The 23,853-nt window shown below is 41.2% G+C and overlaps 1 protein-coding gene and 1 long non-coding RNA gene across 2 annotated transcripts in view; one reads left to right on the top strand and one right to left on the bottom strand.

Annotated features, from left to right (window-relative positions):
• Nucleotides 1-23,853, top strand: part of C2CD3 (C2 domain containing 3 centriole elongation regulator) — a 169,520-nt gene that overhangs the window by 13,685 nt on the left and 131,982 nt on the right. The window contains exons 4-10 of the mRNA XM_089656482.1: nt 681-856; nt 9,053-9,276; nt 11,585-11,723; nt 11,815-11,973; nt 13,753-13,894; nt 14,483-14,628; nt 21,872-22,078. Of these exons, the coding sequence (XP_089512608.1) occupies nt 681-856; nt 9,053-9,276; nt 11,585-11,723; nt 11,815-11,973; nt 13,753-13,894; nt 14,483-14,628; nt 21,872-22,078 (1,193 nt within the window). The remainder of the gene's footprint in view (nt 1-680; nt 857-9,052; nt 9,277-11,584; nt 11,724-11,814; nt 11,974-13,752; nt 13,895-14,482; nt 14,629-21,871; nt 22,079-23,853) is intronic.
• LOC149442140 (uncharacterized) overlaps nt 19,817-23,853 on the bottom strand; it is a 127,257-nt gene continuing 123,220 nt past the window's right edge. Inside the window, exon 2 of the long non-coding RNA XR_016307225.1 lies at nt 19,817-20,017. This is a non-coding gene — a long non-coding RNA (uncharacterized LOC149442140). The remainder of the gene's footprint in view (nt 20,018-23,853) is intronic.

Genomic DNA, 23,853 nt, shown 5'->3' with positions numbered 1-23,853 from the left:
GTTATATCCAGTTATATTCTGTGTATCCAAGAAAGAATCCAGGACTTTTTTGAAGCAATCCACTGAGCTGGCCAGAACCAACTCTTAAGGGAGTCTATTCCACATTCTAACAGCTCTCACTGTGAAGAAACCTTTCCATGTTTGGAGATTAAATTTCTTTTCCTCCAGACGTAAAGAGTGCCCCCTTGTCCTCTGTGATGACCTCAGGGTGAATAGCTCTACACTGAGTTCACTATATGAACCACTGATGTATTTATACACTTATTGGGATTTTTTTTTTTTCTTTTACCAAAGATGTGTATCAGAAAACATTTTGGCCTAAATTTATGAAGAAATGTGATTTTATTGGATGTTTAATAACCGAGAGTAGAAAATGTTTTTTTTTTTCAAATTTTTATTATTTAAAAAACAAAACCCAAGGGTGATCAAATGCCACCAGAATCTCTTTTTGTGTGGGAAAAAAAATGCTATAAATTTCATTTGGGTATAGTGTTGCATGACCAAGCAATTGCCAGTTAAAGTAGCAGTGCTGAATAGCAAAAATGGCTTGGTCATGAAGGGGGTAAAACCTTCCGGAGGTCAAGTGGTTAAAATCATTGCAGCAATCCATTGGATTATTTACATTTATAGTTTACACCTTTTTATAACATTATCATTTCTCTTTCTGTCTTGTTTGTCAGGTGTCATTGGCTCTGGAGCCCCTGTGTGAAACATACGACAGCAACAGTTCCCTCCCTAATACAGATCTCAGCCAGGATGCCGGACTCACTGGATTTCCGTCTAAACCAGACGGCAAATTACCTTTGAACCCCAGGGGCTGCCGGGATTCCGAAGCCAGCAGAGCCTCCACCCCCAGGTAATCTGGATACTTTGCAGCAGTGCTGAAGAGTGATATCTATTCATAGAATTGGAAATTATAAGGGAGAAGTTCTGCGTATATGGAAGAAAAGCCTATTTTTTTATTTTTTTTTTTGCTATGGTTGAACTGGATGGTCTTTTGTCTTTTTTCAGCCAGACTAACTATGTAACTGTAAATTTCTAATGTGCTGAAATTGCTTAGACCTCTTCCTCAGTTCTTTAGAAAGACTTGAGTGTTAAAGTGGAACTTCTCTAAGCAATGGCAGTTTTTACGTTCTAATCAGGTTTGGAAATGAACTTCCAATGCAAACTAGGGACTAAGTCCCCTTGCTCAGTGCAGTCAGTCTTAGCAATGGCACATCAGGCTTGATGGTTCAGAAAACACCCTCTTACTTGAGAGAGAACATTTTGGTGGGTAGTCCTGAACCGGCAGTTCTTCTTTTTGGAGGCGTGGTCCCAGATGAAAATGTGTGTAAATAATACCTCTCCAGGAAACAAATAAAGACAGGTAATAGGTTACCAGATTCTCCAAGATCCACTTTCTGCCCTCCAAAGAAAAACACATGAACTGCCATTTTTTTTTTTTTTCTGAACTGCAAAAAAGCTTTATTGATACCAGATGGGTAGATGGATAAGACAGACATTCTCACCCCAGTTCAGACGTGACTCACACGTGGCCTAATCTTAGGAAGACCCAGAGCCTTCTGTTCCTTACTTGCCTGGCCCCATCTGTTGTCTCTTGGACTTTGCAGTATTTACTGCACACCACGGCGTTCTGATCGGTTATACCAGCCTTTCTCAACCAGGGTGCCTAGAGGTTTTCTTCAGGGGTACCTTGGCAAAATGCCTTATTGCCCAAAACTTGTATACAACCCAGCGGGTGGAAAAAGCCTGCCTTTAAGTTACACAAAGCCAGAGATTTTCATTGTGTACCATTACAACCTTCTAGCTGCCGGCGTCCTGACAACCAATGACCTCATCCGTTGATAAGGAGGATGCTGGTTGCCTGCACAGCATCCTAGATTGACCCTCCCCTGCCCATCTCTGTCAGTGCTGGGGTCACATTAGCTCATGGAGAAAAACTATAATCAATGAAAATGAAAAAGGAGTGAGGAGACCCTCTGGAGGAGAGAGGGATAAGTTCATCCATCCATCCAACTCCAGGAAAACAGATCTCTGGGAAACAATAAGACCCCTTGCTGGAAAAAAGGGAAACGCTTCATCTATCCATCTGGGACAGGGATATATATATCTACTCCTTTTTTAAATCAGTTTAAAGGGACACAGGCCGTTTTGACCTCACAACGGTTTGGTCATATAAATCAGGTGAGCGTACACAGGTGAAGGAAAGAAACCCATGAGAAGAAGTTTTTTGTGTGGACTTTTTCATAAAAAAATTTATTTTTTATTATATATATATATATATAAACCCTCAGTAGCGGAAGTTATCACAAATAATCACGGGGATTGTGGGACTGTATTTACAGCAGAATAGCAAATCAATAGTGTGGACTAATATATGCTATTTAAAATTTTTATTAAGTTGAAAAATATATTGTATAAGGATACACTTTTTTTTTTTTTTTTTTTTTTTACAATTTTTTTTTAGTGGAGCGTGGCACATTTATTTGTTTTTGATTTATAGTAACACATTTAATATGAGTATGTGTATGGTGTAGGCGACCCAATCATTACATTTTTCGCATATATATACTATATAATTTAGTATATAGCACTAAATTTAAGAGGTGATTTTGGTTATATAGATTGAAATCATATTTAATATATAATTTTTTTATGCACACAATACACTCACAAGAATCATGATTTTATATATGACGGAGAAAAACTGAGGGAGAAGAAAAACATTGGAATACTAGTCAGTACCAGTGTGCAAAATAGTATTTGCTGTGGAAGAATAAATCACTTCTAACATTGGGTGTCCTACGTGTGTGGATGTTGCTGCGTTATATAAAACTATTAGAATAATTTTTCACATTTTAGAATGGGGTGCCTCCGGACTGTCCATAATTTTAAAGGGTGCCTCGGGACTGTCCATAATTTTAAAGGGTGCCTCGGGACTGTCCATAATTTTAAAGGGTGCCTCGGGACTGTCCATAATTTTAAAGGGTGCCTCGGGACTGTCCATAATTATAAAGGGTGCCTCGGGACTGTCCATAATTTTAAAGGGTGCCTCGGGACTGTCCATAATTATAAAGGGTGCCTCGGGACTGTCCATAATTTTAAAGGGTGCCTCGGGACTGTCCATAATTTTAAAGGGTGCCTCGGGGCTGTCCATAATTATAAAGGGTGCCTCGGGGCTGTCCATAATTTTAAAGGGTGCCTCGGGGCTGTCCATAATTTTAAAGGGTGCCTTGACTGACAAAAGGTTGAGAAACACTGGGTTATACATACTATTTATAAAATACAGGCAGCAGTTTGGAGCCCAAGGAGTTCTCCTTCCTTAAAGGCAGAACTATTTGTTTGTCCTGCAGGGGATCTCTTGCCATAATGTACAAACATAGTTGCACATTATGGCATACTTGCCTTGCACAGTGCAAGGCAGATGACGTGTATCATTATTGCTTAGCTGATTGCAATATTTTAAAATGACACCTTTTTAGATTTTGCTTTAATGCTGCAGAAAGTACTCTGATTGGATGAGAAATTAGTCACATGAGTTTGACAGGTCATGTGATTAGGCTCTCCTTCACCCAGATTTTTTTTTTTTTTTGCATTCATTTTATAATCTTTTATAAAGCCCAGGACTGGGCTTTATAATTGTTCCTTTATTTATTTTTTAACCCCTTCCTGCTAGGAGCCCTTTAAGAGATTGTAATGTTATTACCTCACGTCCAGTTACTATCAAGATCATGCAGGCTCCACCTCCGCAACATCTCCAAGATACGTACATTCCTCACCCCAGACACCACCAAACAACTCGTACACTCCCTCATCATCTCACGCCTGGACTACTGCAACTCCCTTCTCATTAGCCTACCCAAACAAACGCTATCCCCACTCCAGTCTATCCTGAACTCCGCAGCCAGACTCATCCACCTCACCAACCGCTCCACATCTGCCTCCCCCCTCTGCCAATCCCTTCACTGGCTCCCGATTGCCCAAAGCATCAAATTCAAACTGCTAACTCTGACCTACAAAGCCATTCACAACGCCGCCCCAAACTACCTAACCGACCTAATACCCAAGTACTACCCTGCCCGTGCCCTTCGCTCCTCACAGGACCTCCTACTCTCTAGCTCCCTAGTCTCCTCTTCCCACGCCTGATTGCAGGATTTCTCCAGGACTTCCCCCATCCTCTGGAACTCACTACCCCAATCCATCAGACTGTCACCTTCCCTCCGCACCTTCAGGCGCACCCTAAAAACCCACCTCTTCAGGGAAGCCTACCCCACCCTCACCTAACAACCGATCTCCTCCACTCCTCCCACCACTCCTTCCCCCACAGCCATCTCCTCCTGTACCACCTTCCCCTCCCTCCTAGATTGTAAGCTTGCAAGAGCAGGGCCCTCAACCCCTCGTGTATTGTATTGTTTCTGTCTTGTCTCATGTTCTGTCCCCCTTGCTATTGTACAGCGCTGAGCAAACCCTTTGGCACTATATAAACACTGTATAATAATAATGTTACATGGGCTTCCTGATCATGTGATCCTTGTGCTTGGCCGTCACAGTGATCACGTGATCAGAAGCCCATCCTACCTTCTCCTAATCATTGCTAGGTGACCGGGAGCTGTCAGTGAGCGAATGGGTCACAATGCTGAGGCATGCGATTTGAATTCGCCCAGCACAACCAAGCAACACTGTTCGAACGCATGTATGCGCGGTATAAGGCGATTCCTGATTCTTAAGGAAAGTCTATCCCACCTTCAACTAACAACTGAACTTTTAACACATCCATCAGCTCATCCCCCACAGTTATTACCTTTTTGTACCACTTGCCAATCTATTTGTCAGCTCTTATGAGTAGGGCCTTTTTACCCCTCTTGTATTTTGTTGTATTGTAACTGTACTTTCTCCCTTTTTATATTGTAAAGTGCTGCGCAAATTGATGGCGCTTTGTAAAAGCTGAATAATAATAATAAGGCCCACCACTGTGTTGTCACATTATTATTATTATACAGGATTTATATCGCGCCAACAGTTTGCTCAGCGCTTTACAATACAACAGGAGACAATACAGCAACAATACAGTTCAATACAAGAGGGATAGGAGGCCCTGATCCTTGGAGCTTACAATCTAGGATAAGCATACTGCTGGTGTTAAGGCATTAAAGCAGCACTTTGGGGTCCTCCATCATTTTTATTTTATTTTCCAGATATTGTAACACTCGTAGAAAAGTGTACAGCTCAGACAGACATATTTTATATCAGGGAATCTGAAATTTACCAAACATTCATTGCAGGTGAATCTTCTAGGTGCATGTGTTTTTTAAAATGACAGTGATTGATTTCCCACCAGTGAGTATTTGGTGAAAATTACATTCACTGCTTTATAAATCTGCTATAGATTCAAAAAGAAAAGCAAAAGCCTGGTTATGGCTCACAACTCCAAAGTTCCGAAAATCAATAATCAAAGAACATGTCACATACCTGTGATATACATACAAAACACAACATTATTATAAGCAATAGCAACCTCTGACATCATCCTCTGACATCATCCTAATGGTTCCAATAAATCAATATATCAGCTGTTCCAATAGGTGAATCTCCAATACAGTAGGTGTATCTCCTAGTATAACACAACACTCGTTTTTAATGCACTTCTCTATTGGTTTAATCGTGTAACATGGTGATAAAATAGTGCCAAGTTATACTAGGAGATGCACCTACTGTACGGATAACTCTCCTATATGAACAGCTGATGTATTGATAGAAGCCATTATTATATAGGGCCAGGAGGATTTTGTCTTTTTGATTTTAAAACGGAATTTAACCCATATGAGTTTGCTAACCATTGATGTTCTGTAGCCCCTTCACGCTAGAGCCTCCAGGCCCTTTAAGGGGTTTCTGATGCCGGGAGGTGGGGCGTGGTCTAGAGTCATGTGACAGCCATAATTGGCTGTCATGGCGGTCACATGATCGGAAAGGTCCCGATCGCAAGGAGAGATTGGGACCTTTCTGTTGGACGCCGACACGTGCTGGGAGCGCGCATTCTCAGCACGTTTGTTTACAAATGGTACGCAAATATGCGGCCGCTCGGCGTCAAGGCCCAGCCACCGAGAGCCCGCATATTTGCATACACTTGGCGTGAAGAGGTTAACAAAGGAACATACATTCTACATTAATAATTATGCTACCAAAATGAGTGTGTGCTGTAAATTTCCTCCAGCATTGTTTCTTTTTGAAGTGGGCTTCAACAAAATGGCAGCCTGCAGCAGTCGCTTCCTTATTGGAAACTCTCCCCCTCTCCTTGGTCTCAAAACCTATATGTCAATTTCTTCAATTCAAATATGTGCATTCCCAGCCTTGATTGTATGTCTTGGCTCAGTTAAGCCGGCCATAGATGGATCGAATTTCTACTGGTTCAGCAGGGAGTGGACAAGATTTGATTCATTTATGGGCAGGATGGTTGTGCTGACTTTAATCCATCGATTGACTGACTTAAGTAAACCAGCCTGTTGGATTTTTTGCATGTGATTTACTATCAACGGCTATAGCTGCTAGCTGTGATCATTGTAATTTGCCAGCAGGAAAGGCTTCCTGCTGGCAGAACATAATAGCGCTGCGGGAGGGATTAGTCTATCAACATTGACTGTGTTAATGGGGGATTCGGGCAATTATCTACAGGGAACACACTATCCTTGTAAGTTTTTGGCAAGCCATAGCTGATGTGATTTTCTTTCCTGCTACCAGGGGTTGCAGGAAAGAAAATTGCTTGATTCCCCAATCAACCCAGTCATTGTTGATAGGGGAATCCCTCCCGCAGCTCTTTTGTATTTTGCCAATAGTAAGCCTTCCCTGCTGGCAGAACACATTGATTACTACTGGTGGCTATTGCTGCCAGCAGTAATCACATGCAAAAAAATCTGACAGGCTGGTTGTACTTAAGGCAGGCCATAGATGGACCGTTTACGAAAAATCGGTCGGCCCCATTGCACCCATGTCCACGAAAAATGGCCGCGCGGACGAAAATTCGGCCGATAAACGACCCGTCTATGGCCTGCATAAGTTGGTTGATGGATCGACTTCAATAATGAGGCTGCTGATATATGGATCCCTGCTGAACCGGCCGAGATTCGATCTGTCTATAGCCAACTTAACTCTTGTCGCCACTCCTGCTTTTCTTTTCTCCCAACCTATTCTGTGTTCCCTCTGCACAGTCGGTGTCATTCCTGTTACTTTCTTCCCCCTTCAGCAACAGTAAGACCTGTTGCACACGGAAGTAAAACATGTTTTTTACTGATCTGAAATGAGATGCATTGTTGTCTATGGGACATTGCACACAGCTGAGTAAAGATCAGTAGTACAGCATGGAGTACAGAGCAGTAGAAGAAAATTGAACATTTTACATTTGAGTGCAGTAATTGACTTGCATGTTTTCTCGTTGAGGCCCCTTGCACACAAGTGTCATCATTGACTGATGTTTACTTGTGACACCCGTGTGCAAGCGGCCACAATAGTGGCATTGAAGAAGAATTTTACTCGTCTATACTCATCTGTACGCTTACACACCTTTACTCACCTATACTCAAGATCACTCAGGTTTTACACACGGCTTTTGGCTCCTTACACACGGGCATCACAATTTCCTGAGAAAAATCAGTAAATTAAGACGCCCGTGTTCAAGGGGCCTAAATACTAAAGCTGTCAGCTTATTGGCCTCTAGTGGCTCTGATTTTAAGCTCAGTGAAGAGAATCGAGAGCAACTGAGCATGTGCAGAGCAGGGAGAGACAGTGTATTACTGGATTTTAAACAGTATAGACACTTATTTTTAATGTTTTACATAGCTATACCTGAAAAAGGAGCCATCCTGAAGTGATCTAGCAGGACTTAATTTTCTGACTAAACTTCCACTTTAACCTCCCTGGCGGTATTCCCGAGTGTAGCTCGGGGTAAAGTTTCAGTACCACAAGCGGTAACCCCGAGCTACACTCAGGAATACACTGCAGCGTTGCTGTGGGATCCCTCCAGCATTTACCTTGTCCTGCGCTCCCGCGATGTCCCCCCTGCAGCATCTCTGGCCGATGCCGGCATCTGTCTTCCGGGTTCCATTCCCTGCAACGTCAGGACGGAACTGGCGGGAAATTCAAAAATGTAAAAAGTGATATTCATGCAATACACTAAAATCACATAGTATAACATTCCTGTATCAAACCATTTCACATACGTTTTGTCCCGAGTGCTTTGTCCTGCGCCCTGCCTGCATTTTTACTGTTCTTTCTGCCTGGAAACTGAGAAACGTCCATGGCAACCAAAAAGTGTCCCTTTAGGTCAAAATCGGTTTTAGACCGGCTAGAGAACAGTGATAGTAAATCAGAACCACTTGCAGAATTGATTTATGATTCGTGGGGGAAATTCCTCATCAGACACTGAAAATGATTTTGCGACTTTGCTTAGCGATGTGCGAACTCTATTTCAAATTTCAGTGTTTTTGGTTTGATTACATTAAATTAAATGTATTATATTATTTTTTATGATTATTATATTATACTTTATGATTTCATGTTTCAAATTTTATCATACCCGGGATGTTTACTAGACTCTTGTTGGGACAGATTTCAGTGAGTTATTCCTAAGAATTACAGGCCTACAATAAAAAAACAACATTTCCATGCAAAAAATGAGCACAGAAATATTGACATAATCAGACCGCTAGGGAGGTTAACTTGTTTGTTGGTTTAATTTTTTTAATATTGCTGTTAACCTTTGTTGTTTATAATAAGAGTTATGTTTCGTATAAACATTACAGGCATCTGGCTTGTTTTTTCATTATTGCTTTTTGGAACTTTGGAACAAGAGCCGAATCAGGCTTTTATGTTTCCTTTTTTAAGTCTACAGCTTAATGTACCTGGGACTCCTCCACTCTGAAGCACTGAAATATTTAGAGAAGTACTAGGCCAACATTTGGGGCAACTTGAGGTTTTAGGGTTGTGTTTTTGTTTATAAATCCACTCCAAAATCTCTTTAATCCTGAGCATTGATTTATTAATTTTTTTTTTTTTCTTGTAGGGGCCGAGATCACTTGTATTTTAAGGAAAAGGCAGAGCCCTACAGTGACCCTCTGAAAGGAACACAGGATCATTCAAACCTAGAAGATGTTTATATTTCTGAAATCCATGCACCCAAGGAGATCATCTCTTCAATGCACATTGCCCAGGAGAGATTCACAACTGAGCGGCCCAAAGAAATGTCTGGGGTCCCCTCTGCACCCGCTGCTAAGGACCTGCTGGCAGGTGAGACCTGCTGTTTGTCAAGCCTGAGACTAGCACACCAACCAGCCAAATTCTTCTTTCTTTCACAAAGATTTTATTACATTTTTTTCTTTAGGCTACACTTTTGGTGACAACATTGCTCTACCATAGATACAGTACCCTTAGTAAGCATTGTCACTCTAGGACAGGGCTAGAGGATATGACCACCCCTTTTTTTTTTTTTTTTCTTGCTGATCCACTGTCTAACCTTATAAACGAGTCCCACAAATTAATGAGGGTTTGCAAGTTTGGACAAAGTCTATAGTCAGTGAAAATTTCCTTTCCCATCGCTTTGCTCTACATTGACAAAGCTGTTTTTCATGTCTGGTCATTTTCCTTTTAATTTCATGCGTATATAAAGCATGGTTTTTATGATTATATCTACAGAATACTGCTCATGTCCTGTGAGCTATAGATGTTTAATAGAGGTTCCCTGAGACCAGAAAATTATTTCAAGGGTTCCTCCATGGTAAAAAGATCAAGAATGACTGCTCTAAATTCTTTGGTGAATGTAACATGGGAGGTGAAACGCACAAAGATAGATGGGAATTGTGGCCCACATAGAGTGGGGGAAAATAATTATTTGATCCCCTGCAGATTTTGTAAGTTTGCCCTCTTACAAAGAAATGAAGGGTCTATCATTTTTATCATAGGTGTATTTTAAATGAAACAGAATATCAACCAAAAATCCAGAAAAAAAACATGATACCAATATTATAAATTGAGTTGCAGTTCAGTGAGTAAAGTAAGTATTTGATCCCCTACCAACCAACATTAATTCTGGCTCCCACAGCCTGGCTATGTGCTCATGTGGCACACAGATTAATCTTGTAAATTTAAGAATATGCTCCTAATGACAACTCATTATGTGTATAAAAGACACCTGTCCACAGAATCTCTTCTATTCAAACCTCAGCACCATGGGCAAATGACCATAGAGCTGTCAAAGGATGTCAGGGACAAGACCTGCACAAGGCTGGAATGGGCTGCAAGACCATCAGCAAGAAGCTTGGTGAGAAGAAGACAACTATAGTAGCGATCATTCGCAAATGGAAGAAATACAAAATATCCATCAATTGCCCTCGGTCTGGAGTTCCATGCAAGATGTTGCCTCATTGGGTAAGGGCGATCATGAGAAAAGTGAGGGATCAGCCCAGGACTACACGAGAGGAGCTTGTGAATGGTCTCAAGGCAGTTGGGACCACAGTCACCAAACAAACCATTAATAACACAATACGCCACCATGGATTGAAATCCTGCAATGCCTGCAAGCTCCCCCTTCTCAAGAAGGTACATTTATAGGTCCGTATGAAGTTTGCCAATGAACATCTAAATGATTCAGAGAAGGATTAGGAGAAAGTGCTGTGGTCAGATGAGACCAAAATTGAGCTGTTTGGCATTAACATGACTCGCCGTGTTTGAAGGAAGAAAAATGCTGACTACGAACCTAAGAACACCATCCCTACAGTCAAGCATGGAGGTGGAAACATTATGCTTTGGGGCCATTTCTCTGCTAAAGGTACAGGTTGACTTTTCCGCATTGATTGGCCAATGGACGGGACCATGTATTGTAAAATCTTGGTTGAGAACCTTCTTCCCTCAGCCGGAACACTGGAGATGGGTCATGGATGAGTCTTCCAGCATGACAATGACCCAAAACACACCACCAAGGCAACAAAGGTGTGGCTCAAGAAGAAGCACATTAAGATCATGGAGTTGCCTAGCCAGTCTCCAGACCTTATTCCTATAGAAACTTTTTGGAGCTGAAACTTTGAGTTGCCAAGAGACAGCCAAGAAACCTTAAGGATTTAGAGAAGGTCTGTAAAGAAGAGTGGACCAAAATCCCTCCTGAGATGTGTGCAAACCTGGGAACCAACTACAAGAAACGTCTGACCTCTGTGCATGTCAACAAGGGTTTCTCCACCAAGTACGAAGTCATGTTTGGCTTGGGGATCAAATACTTATTTTACTCACTGAACTGCAACACAATTTATAACATTTGTATCATGGGGTTTTTCTGCATGTTTGGTTGATCTTCTGTCTCTCATCTAAGATACACCTATGATAAAAATTATAGACCATTACATTGTAAGTGGGTAAATTTACAAAATCTGCTGGGGATCAAGTGTGTGTGTGTGTGTGTGTGTTGCTCCATGATTGAGCATACTAAAATACAATGAACAAAATGGGTTGGGCCAAGAACAGTAAAACTGAAGAGGAAATGACTGAAGTTTTAGCAGGACTAGCTGAAAGTTGGTCCTGCCATCTATACCTTATCCTCTTTGTTCAGTTCTCCTACAGAAAGGAAGCAAATTGAGGGATGCCATGGCTGAATCCGCCATGATACTGGATCCTAACATAGACCAGGATGTTGAGCCATTGCTGCCACTTGTCTCAGATAAAGAGAATTACTCTTCACGTGCTGTAAGGTGAGTAAGTGGTGGCTCACTCAGTCCAAAATTTACAATGTTTAGTGGGCTTTCATGCGCCTACATAAATCTTGTATGCTTTCATTTGTAGGGCTGCCCTGGATATTCCTTCATCTCATATTCATCGAAACCTCCTAAATATCCATAAACCTTCCATACCGAAAGATATAATCCTGCACCCAACAGACCAGACTCTCTCTGAATTAGAGGCTCCTAGTGATGCCAGAGCCATAGAGCTATTGCTGGGAAGGTAAGTGTATGCACAAAACCATGCTGAAAATAATGTGAAGTTAAAAGGGTTCCTTACAAAATAAAGGATTGATGCTTATCTGTTGTGTCACTCATCACTGCTGTTTTCACACATTGCCCTGGCTGAAACATCTTCAGCATGTAACGCCCTTTTGGAAGTGTTGGATACCATGTTTCAGGGGTATGAGTATGTCCCCTAAGTCTCCCACTTTGCCCTCCAGAATGGATATGCATTCTCATTTTCTGAAGATTGAGTCTGAGTAATGTGATCGATACTGAGCCTTGCAGAAGTTAGGTGGACACTCAGGAGTTCCCTCTTTTTACCGCTTGTGCTAGGCAACATTGTAGAGGCTGTGTAGTGACATTGGCACATTTTTTTCTTTTAACCCGTAGTGGTGCACAAAAAGAAACACCGGTAAGTGACCTAAAAAGTGCATGTGAAATACACACTCAAAAAAACTGCACTTAGGGTGTGTCTCTAGTAATCTACCCTGACCCCACAGGGTACAAGGCTCCTGAACCAAAAAGTGCATGTGAAATACACACTCAAAAAAAAATGCACTTAGAGTGTGTCTCTAGCACTCTACCCTGACCCCACAGGGTGCAAGGCTCCTGACAGAGGCAATGCACACTTGTGGTCCACCTAGCCAAAAGGCCTGGCAGACCCTCTCATCATGGTCAGCCTAAGCTGAACACCGAGTACAAGCTGAGGGGCTCTCCCGAAGAGAACCCCCCCAGTTCAGGAGTAGAAGGAACCTAATGGCCACACATCCTCCCCTAGAATTTAGGGTAGGCCTGAGGACCCACACCTTCCATCCATGTGAAAATAAACACACACAAACGTACATAGTGACATACGTGTAGAAAAAAAATAATTTAAATAAGTGCAGGTGCATTGGCTAGGCCTTGTGGCCTGATAACAAATATAGCCCCGAACTTACCCAAAAGGCTTAGCCCACGAGGCACTGTGCAGAAGAAGCAACAGGTGACATGGCCTTGTGCTCATTCTCACTGTGGGGTTTTCACACCCAAATGATGCTAAAAGCACAACTCGGGTGAACAACTCCCAAGGGGCTCTGACACCACAGGCTCTCCGTCTTCCCAGCCCATGACCAGACCAAATCGGGAAGCAATGGGTCCCTCAAGTTCATCACCGAGGAATTGCTCCTGTGCCCCTCCTTACCCAGTGAGCGCCCTGGGTTCTGGTATTACCAGACAAGCCTTCACATTCCCCATCGTACCAGCAGAGATACTATACAGCCAGCTAGCCATTCCTACCAAAATGCCAGAATGATCTTTTTGGCACATTGCATCCTCTGCAGGAGGCCTCCTTTCCTCGGTATCCTTTTCTCCACTCTCTAATAGGTTATCCTTTATGCCCCCAAAGGGATAATAGAAACAAAGAAAAACTTTTTTTTTTTTCAACTTTTTTGCTCTTTTATTTGTTTATAGTGCAAAAAATAAAACAACCAGTGACGATTAAATACCACCAAAAGAAAGCTCAAGGAAAAAACAAAAAAAACGCTATTCATGTAGCGGAGGGAAGTGCACTTAGAGGGTGAAAATCCACTTTTAAACTTTTGCCTCACTTTCTGTATGGTTACCTGGACAGGAAGTAAAGAAATATCTCTTTTAAAATTGACAGTGTAAATGGGTAAGAATCGGTCTCGGTTTGCTCAGTCCTAGATTTCCTTTTTATTATTTTTGTGTGCCTTTAAAAAAAGAACAATCTAATAGAAGTTGCAGTAACCCCAATGATGGATTTGTTTTACAATTGCAGCTCCCGAGTGTCCTTGGGCCAGTACTGGGATGGGACAGAATCACCCCCAGAATCCATTGCCGGGAGTGACCTCTGTGAGAGTGAACTGAATGATCCTCAGTACGACCAGAGCCTGTTGGAGAATTTGTTTTATTCGGCTCCGGTAAGGACTTTGAAGATGATTTTCCATATTCACAGGGGTGGGGGTTGCTTGTTCTCTTCTCTTTATGTCCAGTTATAATCAGTCTGATTGGAAGTGAAGGTGTCATGTCTTTTAAGTTGAAGAATGTTGAGCTGAAATCCAGACAAACCTCTAAACACACAGATGAGATACACATATTGGAACTATTTTACCTACCTAAGGTCCTCAGATTTCCACAGATCTGCCACAGCACAGTCAGGCAGAGCAGGAGACCTGATTTTTCTCTTCTCCAATTAAGGAAGACTTACAGGTCTTTCTCCTCCCCTAGCCATTGATTGGACAGTACAATAGAGCCAGCAGACTGATGAGCTCATCTCCTTGTCACTCTGCTTTGTCCTCCTATGAGCACAGCTGATTGACTCCATGTGCTGCTTTTCCCTTTCCCAGACTGAGCTTTGCTATACAGGGAAAAGGACAAAAGATACAAAATCGGGTACTTGGACAGCTTGCATTTTGTCTTTTATATTTGTCTGTAATTCAGTTTTCAAGTTACAAAATTCCATTCTAAATAAATAAATAATCTGACGCTGCTTTCTTTTCACCTGAAAGAAATCACTTGACGATTTTAGCAGCAACAAAGAGCAGTCCAGATCGCATATTAAAGATTCTAAAAACAGACAAGCAAAAGATGAAGAGCAAAACTTGAGGCAATCGCACTCTAAATCAGAGGAGGAATCTTCATTAAAAGTCTCTGGGTAAGTCTCTTGATTGTGAGTCTAGCACTGTGTAATAATAATAAATGTAAGTAATACTAAAGGCACTCCTGTGATCTACAGGAGAAGTGCAACCAAAAGAGCTTTGACTGTACTTCTCCTTTAAGGATTGGTAAGCTGTAAAATATTACATTTTTCTTTTTGGGTTTATGACTTGTTTAAATCCAATGCATGAAAGGGGCGGGACAGGCACAGTCAGGCTGGGGAGGAAAGGTATTGGTGATGCTGAATGTCCTTCAGGAAATGAGTTGGGTTCTAAGTAATTTAAATATAGGAGAGGAGCCTGTACAACTGTGCTAGATGGAAGGGAAGGAGTTCAGTTTTAAACAGAGTTGTAGGGCAGGAGGTGTTTAGGCAGAGTAATAACACGGGTCAGGGAAACCAGCAGACAAAGAAACATTAGAATCCAAAATGCAGACTTGTGTCCTAAACAAACGAACAGACGACCCAGAACAAAATCCCAACTTTGCGATGTCCTCAGGCATGGCTGATATCTGTTTAACCACTTCAAGTCCGGACACTTTCACCCCCTTCCTGTCCAGGCCAATTTTCAGCTTTCAGCGCTATCACACTTTGAATGACAATTGCGCAGTCATGCAACACTGTACCCATATGAATTTTGTAGCATTTTTTTTGAGACAAATAAAACTTTATTTTGGTGGTATTTATTCACCACTGGGATTTTTATTTTTTTGCTATATAAATGAAAAAGTCCAAACATTTTGAAAAAAAGTGTTTTTTTCTTATAAAATTTTGCAAATAAATAATCTTTCTTCATAAATCTTGGCCAAGATGTATTCATCTCTCCTTTTTAGTAAAAACATAATAAAATAACCCAAATTAGTTTATAACCAAAATTTTCTTTTGACATTTTAATTTAATTTTTTTATATTTGTTTTTTTTTTTTGTTTTTTTTTTTTTTACATACTGTCGCCCTAGCAGTATAGTGTCACCATAGTGACACTGTACTACTTGTGGGGTTGATGATGATTTTTTTTTTTTACACTGATTGATTTTACACCCATAAAGGCTGTAAAAGCAATCACTTTTCCTTCTCTCTGGCTGCATTCTTGCAGCCATTGAGAAATACTGTGTGAGCTGTGATTGGTCACAGCTTGTCACATGGTACAAGGCTGTTGTGAATAGCCTTGTACCATGTAACCTCTGTGATCATTCACAGATTTCACAAGTAGTAAGCAATGATGTCAGGAAGTGACATCTTGCTTACTACTATTCATGTGATCACTAATTGGCCAATCAGTGATCACATGATCAGGACCTCACACAGATGCCCCATACAGCAATCAGTGTTCACAGCGGGCACCGGATAACGGTGCCGCGTGCTCCGAGGGAGAGCGCACAGGTGGGGAGCAGGGAGGATGTTTATAAACGGCCAGCCGCTCCTGCAATGCTCCCATCCGGCCGTTTTATATACATGGGCTGGACAAGAAGTGGTTAAAATTACAAACAAGTCATACTGACCTGGTCTGTGTAATGGTTTTTCACAGAGCAGCCCTGATCCTCCTTTTACCAGGTCCCCCACCAGCGCTTCTGGTCGCTTCTTGTCAGAACCTTAGCTCTGAGAAAATAGTATATAATTTATAAAAACAGGTGGGGATCTGGAATTAAGGAGATTCCCTACTAATAAACTGATATTCCAAATTCTTTATTTGCGCTAATTTGAAGACGAAATAAAAAGCAATAATGTGCAAAAATATATATTTATTAATATTAAAAATCAGTACAAAATGGTAATGAAATATAATAGGTGATGATAAATAATAAACAAATCAAAATAGCAGTATAATGATCTAACCACAAATAATGGTTAGAAATTCGAACCAGCAGTTATTTACCAAATATTGATGAATTAGGACTAACTTTAAATATGCAGCGTAGGAAACTTTCAGTAACTCGGCAACATATGACAAAATAATGCAAATCAACCACGTTATCTCTCTACAACCAGATATTCAAAACTCAACGTGTACATTTCCATGAATTGGTTTAGAATACCATACACAGGCCAATGCAATCATCTTAGAATCTATTTGAGGTTAGCATCCACTGTTACTAAGTTGTCTACCTTGTCATAAATACACTGCCTTGAAAAAGTATTCATACCCCTTGACATTTTCCACATTTTATCATGTTACAACCAAAAACGTAAATGTATTTTATTGGGATTTGTTGTGATAGACCAACACAAAGTGGCACATAATTGTGAAGTGGAAGGAAAGTGGAAGGAAGTGTTTTTCAATATTTTTTACAAATCTGTGAAAAGTATGGCGGCATTTGTATTCAGCCCCCTGAAGTCAATTCTTTGTAGGACCACCTTTTCCCTGCAATTCCAGCTGCAAGTCTTTTTGGTGATGTCTCTACCAGCTTTGCACATCTAGAGAGGGACATTTCTGCCCATTCTTCTTTGCCCAATAGCTCAAGCTCTGTCAGATTGGATGGAGAGCGTCTGTGAACAGCAGTCTTGCCACTGATTCTCAAGGTCTTGACTTTGACTGGGCCATTCTAACACATGAAGATGCTTTGATCTAAACCATTCCATTGTAGCTCAGGTTGGATGTTTTGAGTTGTTGTCCTGCTGGAAGGTGAACCTCCGCCCCGGTCCCAAGTCTTTTGCAGACTTTAACAGGTTTTCTTTTAAGATTTCCCTGTATTTGGCTCCATCCATCTTCCCATCAACTCTGACCAGCTTCCCTGTCCCTGCTGAAGAAAAGCATCCCCACAACATGATGCTGCCACCACCATGTTTCACGGTGGTAATGGTGTGTTCAGGGTGATGTGCAGTGTTAGTTTTCCGCCACACATAGTGTTTTGCTTTTAGGCCAAAAAGTTCAATTTTGGCCTCCTCTGACCAAGAGCGCCTTCTTCCACATGTTTGCTGTGTCCCCCACATGGCTTCCCGCAAACTGAAAACAGGACTTCTTATGGCTTCCTTCCAACAATGGCTTTCTTCTTGTCACTCTTCCATAAAGGGCAGATTTGTGGGAGTGCACGACTAATAGTTGTCCTGTAGACAGATCAGACAGATTGTGTGCACAGTACAGCCATCCCGATTAGTGTGCTTACAGTGAAGAACACATCCCTTTCCCCCTAGTAAAACACTCCCAGCACACAGTTATCCCCCCTTTCTGCCAAGTGTCATTAGTACAATGTCAGTGCTTCTTTTTTTTTTTTTTTTTTTATAGCACTGATCACTGTATTGGTGTCACCAAGTTAGTTCCCCCTCAGTGTCAGAATGTCCGCCGCAGTCCCGCTAAACGTTTGATCGCCGTCATTACTAGTAGGGAAAAAAAATCCCATCATCTATACCGCCATTTGGAAACGCTATAACTTTCACGTAAACCAATTATATTGGGATTTTTTTTTTTTAGCAAAAACATGGAGCAGAATACATTTTGCCTTATGTTTTATGACTCATTTAGATTTTTTTTACTGGACATGTTTAATAGCAAAAAGTCCAAAATATTATTATTTTTTTTTTTCTCAAATTGTCGGTCTTTTTTTGCTTATGGTGCAAAAAAAAAAACAACGCACAGGCGATCAAATACCACTGAAAGAATGCTCAATTCGTGGGAAAAAAAGGACTTAAATTTCATCTGCGTGCGACATTGCATGACCGCGAAATTGTCAGTTAAAGTAACACAGCGCCGTAATGCAAAAAATGGCCTGGTCATGAAGGGGGGGGGGGGGTAAATCCTCTGGAGGGCAAGTGGTTAAACCTTAGCTTGTAAAAAAAAGCCTCTAAATATTAAGAGATATCTGCTCTTCTGACAGGGCTGGCTTAGAGTCTGGAACCTTTTTTCGCTTAAAATAATGTGAAAAAAAAAAATCTACATATATATCTAACAAACCTTTGAGGTATTTTTACTGAGGTTTCTTAATATCCCACATCTTCTGTAGCATGAACTCAAACTTAATTATTTATAATGTTAAAAACATAATATCTACAATATACAGAAAGTTGATGTTGCGCTAGTCACAATAATGCCACAGACATTCCAAAACAAAGAATGAGATGAGAAGACAATAGATAATACACCATAACATAATCAGTAAATGGAAAGAATATGGGAGTGAAGGGAAAGGTGAAATAATAAAGATCCAAAATGAGGACCAAAAGGTGTAACAGACAATAAACAGTGACCGCGGGCAAAACGCACAGATATGATCAGGGAAAAATAAAATATTAACTAAATCACAGTAATAGCGGGAGATATGAGTCCGTCATAACATAAATGAAATAACGTGAATACAACTGATGAGAAAGTGGAGCACAATATGAAAAATACAAAATGAAGTGATTAAATATAAAAAGTGGACAAACCACTTATCACAGAAGAATGACAATAACAACGAACAGTGAGGCCAAAAAATGTGACCATGCGACTAAAGGGTCATAACACAATCTGCATCAAAAGGCCATGTGACATAAAACAACTAATAGGTGACCATATAAATACCATAAATAAATGTGGCAAACATAGAGTGCAACTAGTATAAAACAGAAAATGGTGATACAAACGCACAGTGAAACCAAATGAATGTATTGCTGTGCACCGTAAATTACAATAACACAATGAAGAAGTAAATAACGTGACTGAAAAAATCATAAATTCCTAGATTGTAAGCTCGAAAGAGCAGGGCCCTCGATCTCCTCATGTTTTGCATTGTATTGTTGTTGTTCTGTCACATGTTCTGTCCCCCTTTGTAATGTACAGCGCTGAGCGAACTATTGGCGCTTTATAAATACTGTATAATAATAAATGCAACATAAAGTCCATGTGCAAAAACATCCAACAAAAACTTATCCAAAAAAAACAAAAAACCCCAACAACGTGGATAGGTAAATGATTGTTGAATCCCACACCGGCTAAAATGCCTCCTCACCTCTGCGCCCAGACCCCAAGGGGCCAAAAGGCTTTCAGGAGACTCACTGCAGGAGCACTTTAAGTGGAATCCCAAATGGCGATGTAGGGATGATATCCCCCTCACTGGTGGACCATACTGTTCAGCGGTGGTAATATATCTTTCACCTTTTGGACACGGAAATCCACTAACGCACAGAACTCCTGCTAGGGGTTTGTTGGACCAAAAATAACAGCCAGCTCACAGCACTCCCAGGGAGACCAGAAAAAGTGCTTCCATAGTGTAATATTTTAAATGGAATCAAATTTATTATAAAGACAAATGCCCACTTACATGGGAACAGATCAAACATTGCATCAATCACGTGCTGATATGGGTGTACTGGGTGTACCAATATGGCTGCGGCCATTCGTGTCGGAAATGACGTCACCACATTCTGCTCTCTGACGTACGCTTTACATCACTGCCACATGACTTCTTCAGGGTTCTACAATATACCAATATGTATTCATTGTTAAAACCAGTTCATATAGATAAAATATATATGGAAATAGAATATAGGAATATAAAACCTGAATTACTTAAGCAAGTATTTACTTCCTGCAATACTAATGATAATACAATTTACATTTTTGGTTAAAATATTCCTGTCAAATCATTACACCATGTGCAATGTAACGTTTAATATGATTTCTCTTTCCATAGGTTCACAGAAAAAAAAATGTGCACAGTTCTTTTGTCCTTTGTTTGATCTAGACATGGACTCGCCATAAATGGGAAAATCCTCCTGCGCTCAGCTATATGAACCCCTATTAGACGTGCCAGATGCTATCATCTATTCCCTATACCTCAGGATATATCAAAAGGACCAATTAATGGTGAAGCGCTATGAAAATGTGATACCAACGTGTGATAAATGTATAGGGATAAATAACCTGTGCAGAATATTAAAAACCAAAATCCATATTCATGACGTGCAATAAAAAATATTTTGATAATATATATAATAATTAAATATATATAAAAATAATATAAAAGTGATAATATGAAATGCCATAAATTAGTGAACAACCGTGAGATTAAAACAAATGGTATACAAAGTGACACGTGCTCAAATTGCAATCAAACAATATTGAAAGTGTACTGGTACCTGTACCAGTACCTGGTCTGCCAACCAATTCGGCCAACCAGGTTGGTGTAGTGTAAATGTGAGTGATATCCACAATTAAAATATAAAGTAATAAGTGCTCTAAATACAATATGGACAGATAAGTGCAATCCTCTTAAAATAAAGTTCTGTGCAAATGACAACTGTGCTCAATCCAACACAAAGTGCTTCAATCTTCATTTCACACTTGATTAGTGCTCTTGGTGACACTCTAGTGTGACTTATCCCAAAGTGGCTAGAGTGCTTCCTCACCTCCTAGCATCGACCCCTCAGGGCCACAACAGATATCCCGCACCGGAAGGTGTCTCATAACCTGGCTTCACTGGCTCCTCTGGTTCCAATAGAATTCCATTCCAAGATTAGCGTATCTCAAGATACCCTTCCACACAATTGAACTCACACTTTATCACATTTGCATAGCGCTTCACCATTAATTGGTCATTATGGACTCACCATACCCCCCATGCCACCATAGCCCCCAAATTTATAACCTGGGAATGTAAGCTGTAACAACCTTGGAATATTTGCTCCTAAAATCTGCGTTCAGAAATCTTGTATATTAATAGAATATACAGAACAAAATGGCTTCCAGCATGCCCATGTAGAGATAAGTTCAGGCCTTCCGGTTTGATTCTGTGAGCCCAGAATATTTTCAATATCCCCCCGCTGAGTGACCCCAGGGCAAGCTGTTTGCTCTGGCTTTCTTGCTTTGGGGGCACTTGTGCGTGCTCACCCTTGAGCCTCCTCTGTGTGTCTATGACACACACAGTGCACAGCTTGGCCCCGCTCCCTCCTCACTAACTGTGATTGACAGCAGTGGGAGCCAATGGCTCCTGCTGCTGTGTCACCCAATGAGGAGGGATAGACACGGGAGAGCACCTTCACACTATTTTCCATAATTTGGGCTTCAGCCTAGGGTGGAGCTGCAGGAAGCACAGACCTAAAGATGTGGTTTTTATTGAACAATATGGCCACAGATTAGAATAGGATAAAGTTCCCTGGGGGAGTCAATACCAATTCTGAAGTTGTGATGATATTTCTTTAATGTGACAGTCCCTTTTAAGAAAAGCAGAGTGGACTTTCTGACCTTTGCAGTGGCAATGTTTCCAGTATAGCATTATCAGTTCTCTGACTGAAGTAAGGATAATCACAAGCTTTTCCACTGTTTTTCAGACACAAGTCCGCAGAGAGATCACTCGGTGACAGAACGCAGATGGAAGCCATGGATCTCAGTGTGGACCGTCTCACGCTGCTGGGGCGGATGCATGCAGCTCGGGTCATTGTGGAATCCCTAAAGGTCAAACCAGAATCCACCTATGTCCCCCAGGGCAAAAGAGTGAGCAATGGAAAACCGCCAAGAGCAGCTTCCTCCATCAAACGGTATGTAGTGATTAGAAAAGATTGTGGAAATAAGCGCCGGCCAGCACTCAATTATCCAGACAATCTGCTGCAAAAATAGGGTAATGACATTTTTTTCAGATTCACTCATCTAACGCCCTAGAAACAATGTGTTTTGTGTTAGTATTAGGACTTCCGGTGATCGGGACAATAAAATGAGAAACTTCATTTGCAGTAGTGCTTGGCTTTATGGTCTCCTATCATACAATACACATTCCACTGACAGGTTGAAAGGATAAGTTCACCTTTACAAAAAAAATAGTAATCGCACATTTGTTTTTTAAATTGCAATGAAAAAAATGCCTTTTTTTTTTTCTTTTGTTAGGAGCCTGTAAAGCATTGCACCTGTGATCAGCAGATTGTGGGTGTAATGCCATGGTCCTGCAGACTGTCTATCTGTCTGCCTGCACCTCCGATATGAGCAGGCAGTTACACTCTGACAGGAAGAATCAATGGACTACCAGAGCGTTCAACAACGCCCTGGTAGTTCATTGAGAACTACAAGCCAACTACTTGTAGTTTTCAAGCTCACAGAACACTGGGAATGAGTGACCTACATAGGATATTTTTGCTTTCTGAGCGGTTTTTAAAGGACGAAGGCTACGTTCACACTAGCGTTGTGTGCAGGCGGCAGAGAGGAGTTTGGGAAGCGTTTTTACCGCTTCCCAAACGCCTCGAACAATTTTGCACATTGCAGCACATGGTGCTGTTGTAATGGGAGCGTTAGTGTCGCGGCAAAACGGACGCCTCTGGTCGAGTCAGGAGGCGTTGAAGCCTCCTATTCTAGTCTATGGTGCCGCTCCGCAAACGCCCTGCTGGCGTTTGTGGCGTGGTTTTGACGTGGTTGCGGGGCGTTTGCGGAGCGGTAACACCATTTAAACTTCATTATAGGCGTTTGTGGGGTGTTTTTAATGCTCGGCATACGCCTAGCAACCGCCACTAAACCGCGCATGCGGCGTTTGCGGAGCATTAAAAAACGCTTCGCAAACGCCGGACCAATACTTGCCAATCGCTGTAAGGGCGTTTGGCAAGCACTGGTAAAACAGTCAAGTGGTGTGAATGAGCCCTTAATAACTGCACCGAAAACTCTTTTCAGAGGTGTTTTTGAGGCACTTTTCAGGTGTTTTCCATTGATTTTAATGGCAAGAGGCTTTTTTTAACTGAAAAACATGCTCCAAAGATGCTGCAAGCATCTTAATAACTGCCCCAGTGTGAATACATACACAGACCTACATAAGGAAGCATTTTTTTTAAGCTTTCGTGGCACTTTTTTTTTTTTTTAACACAAAAGTGCTTCAAAAACTTCTCAGTGTAAAAGTAGCCTTAGGCTCTGTTCTGCTAGCATATTGCAGTCTGAGACTCCAGTAGATGTTAAAGGCCATTCTGTATTTTGTGCGTGCGTTGTGTGTTTTTTTTTTTTTTTTTTTAAATACCGTGTGAGGCAAATATTTACTCACTTAAGTCTGTCATCCGAGACCCATGCTGGAAGAGTTTTTGGGTGCAAGGGAGGGGCCATGGTGTCACTGCACTCCTTTTCTGGATCCTTAGAGCACCCTAATAGGAAGTGTCCACATCACCCAGGCAGTGATGTGGTCAACCAAAGAAAAGGAGCTAAGACTCTGGACTGTAGTGTCATTTGACCATAGAATTAGGCAAGTTTAAAAGGGTAATTAAAGGGTTTTTTTTAAAGCAATAGTCAGAGTAGGGGGTGTATGTGGGGCTTTAAATTCTCACTTCCTTTTGTGGTCACTAAGACA

This window comes from Staurois parvus, unplaced genomic scaffold, assembly GCF_062004578.1.
Source record: "Staurois parvus isolate SC_StPar_1 unplaced genomic scaffold, SC_StPar_1.0 ptg000909l, whole genome shotgun sequence".
In the NCBI taxonomy this organism is placed as follows: Eukaryota; Metazoa; Chordata; class Amphibia; order Anura; family Ranidae; genus Staurois; species Staurois parvus.
The sequence above is the reverse complement of the archived record's forward strand: the minus strand, read 5'-3'. Positions and strand labels throughout refer to the sequence as shown.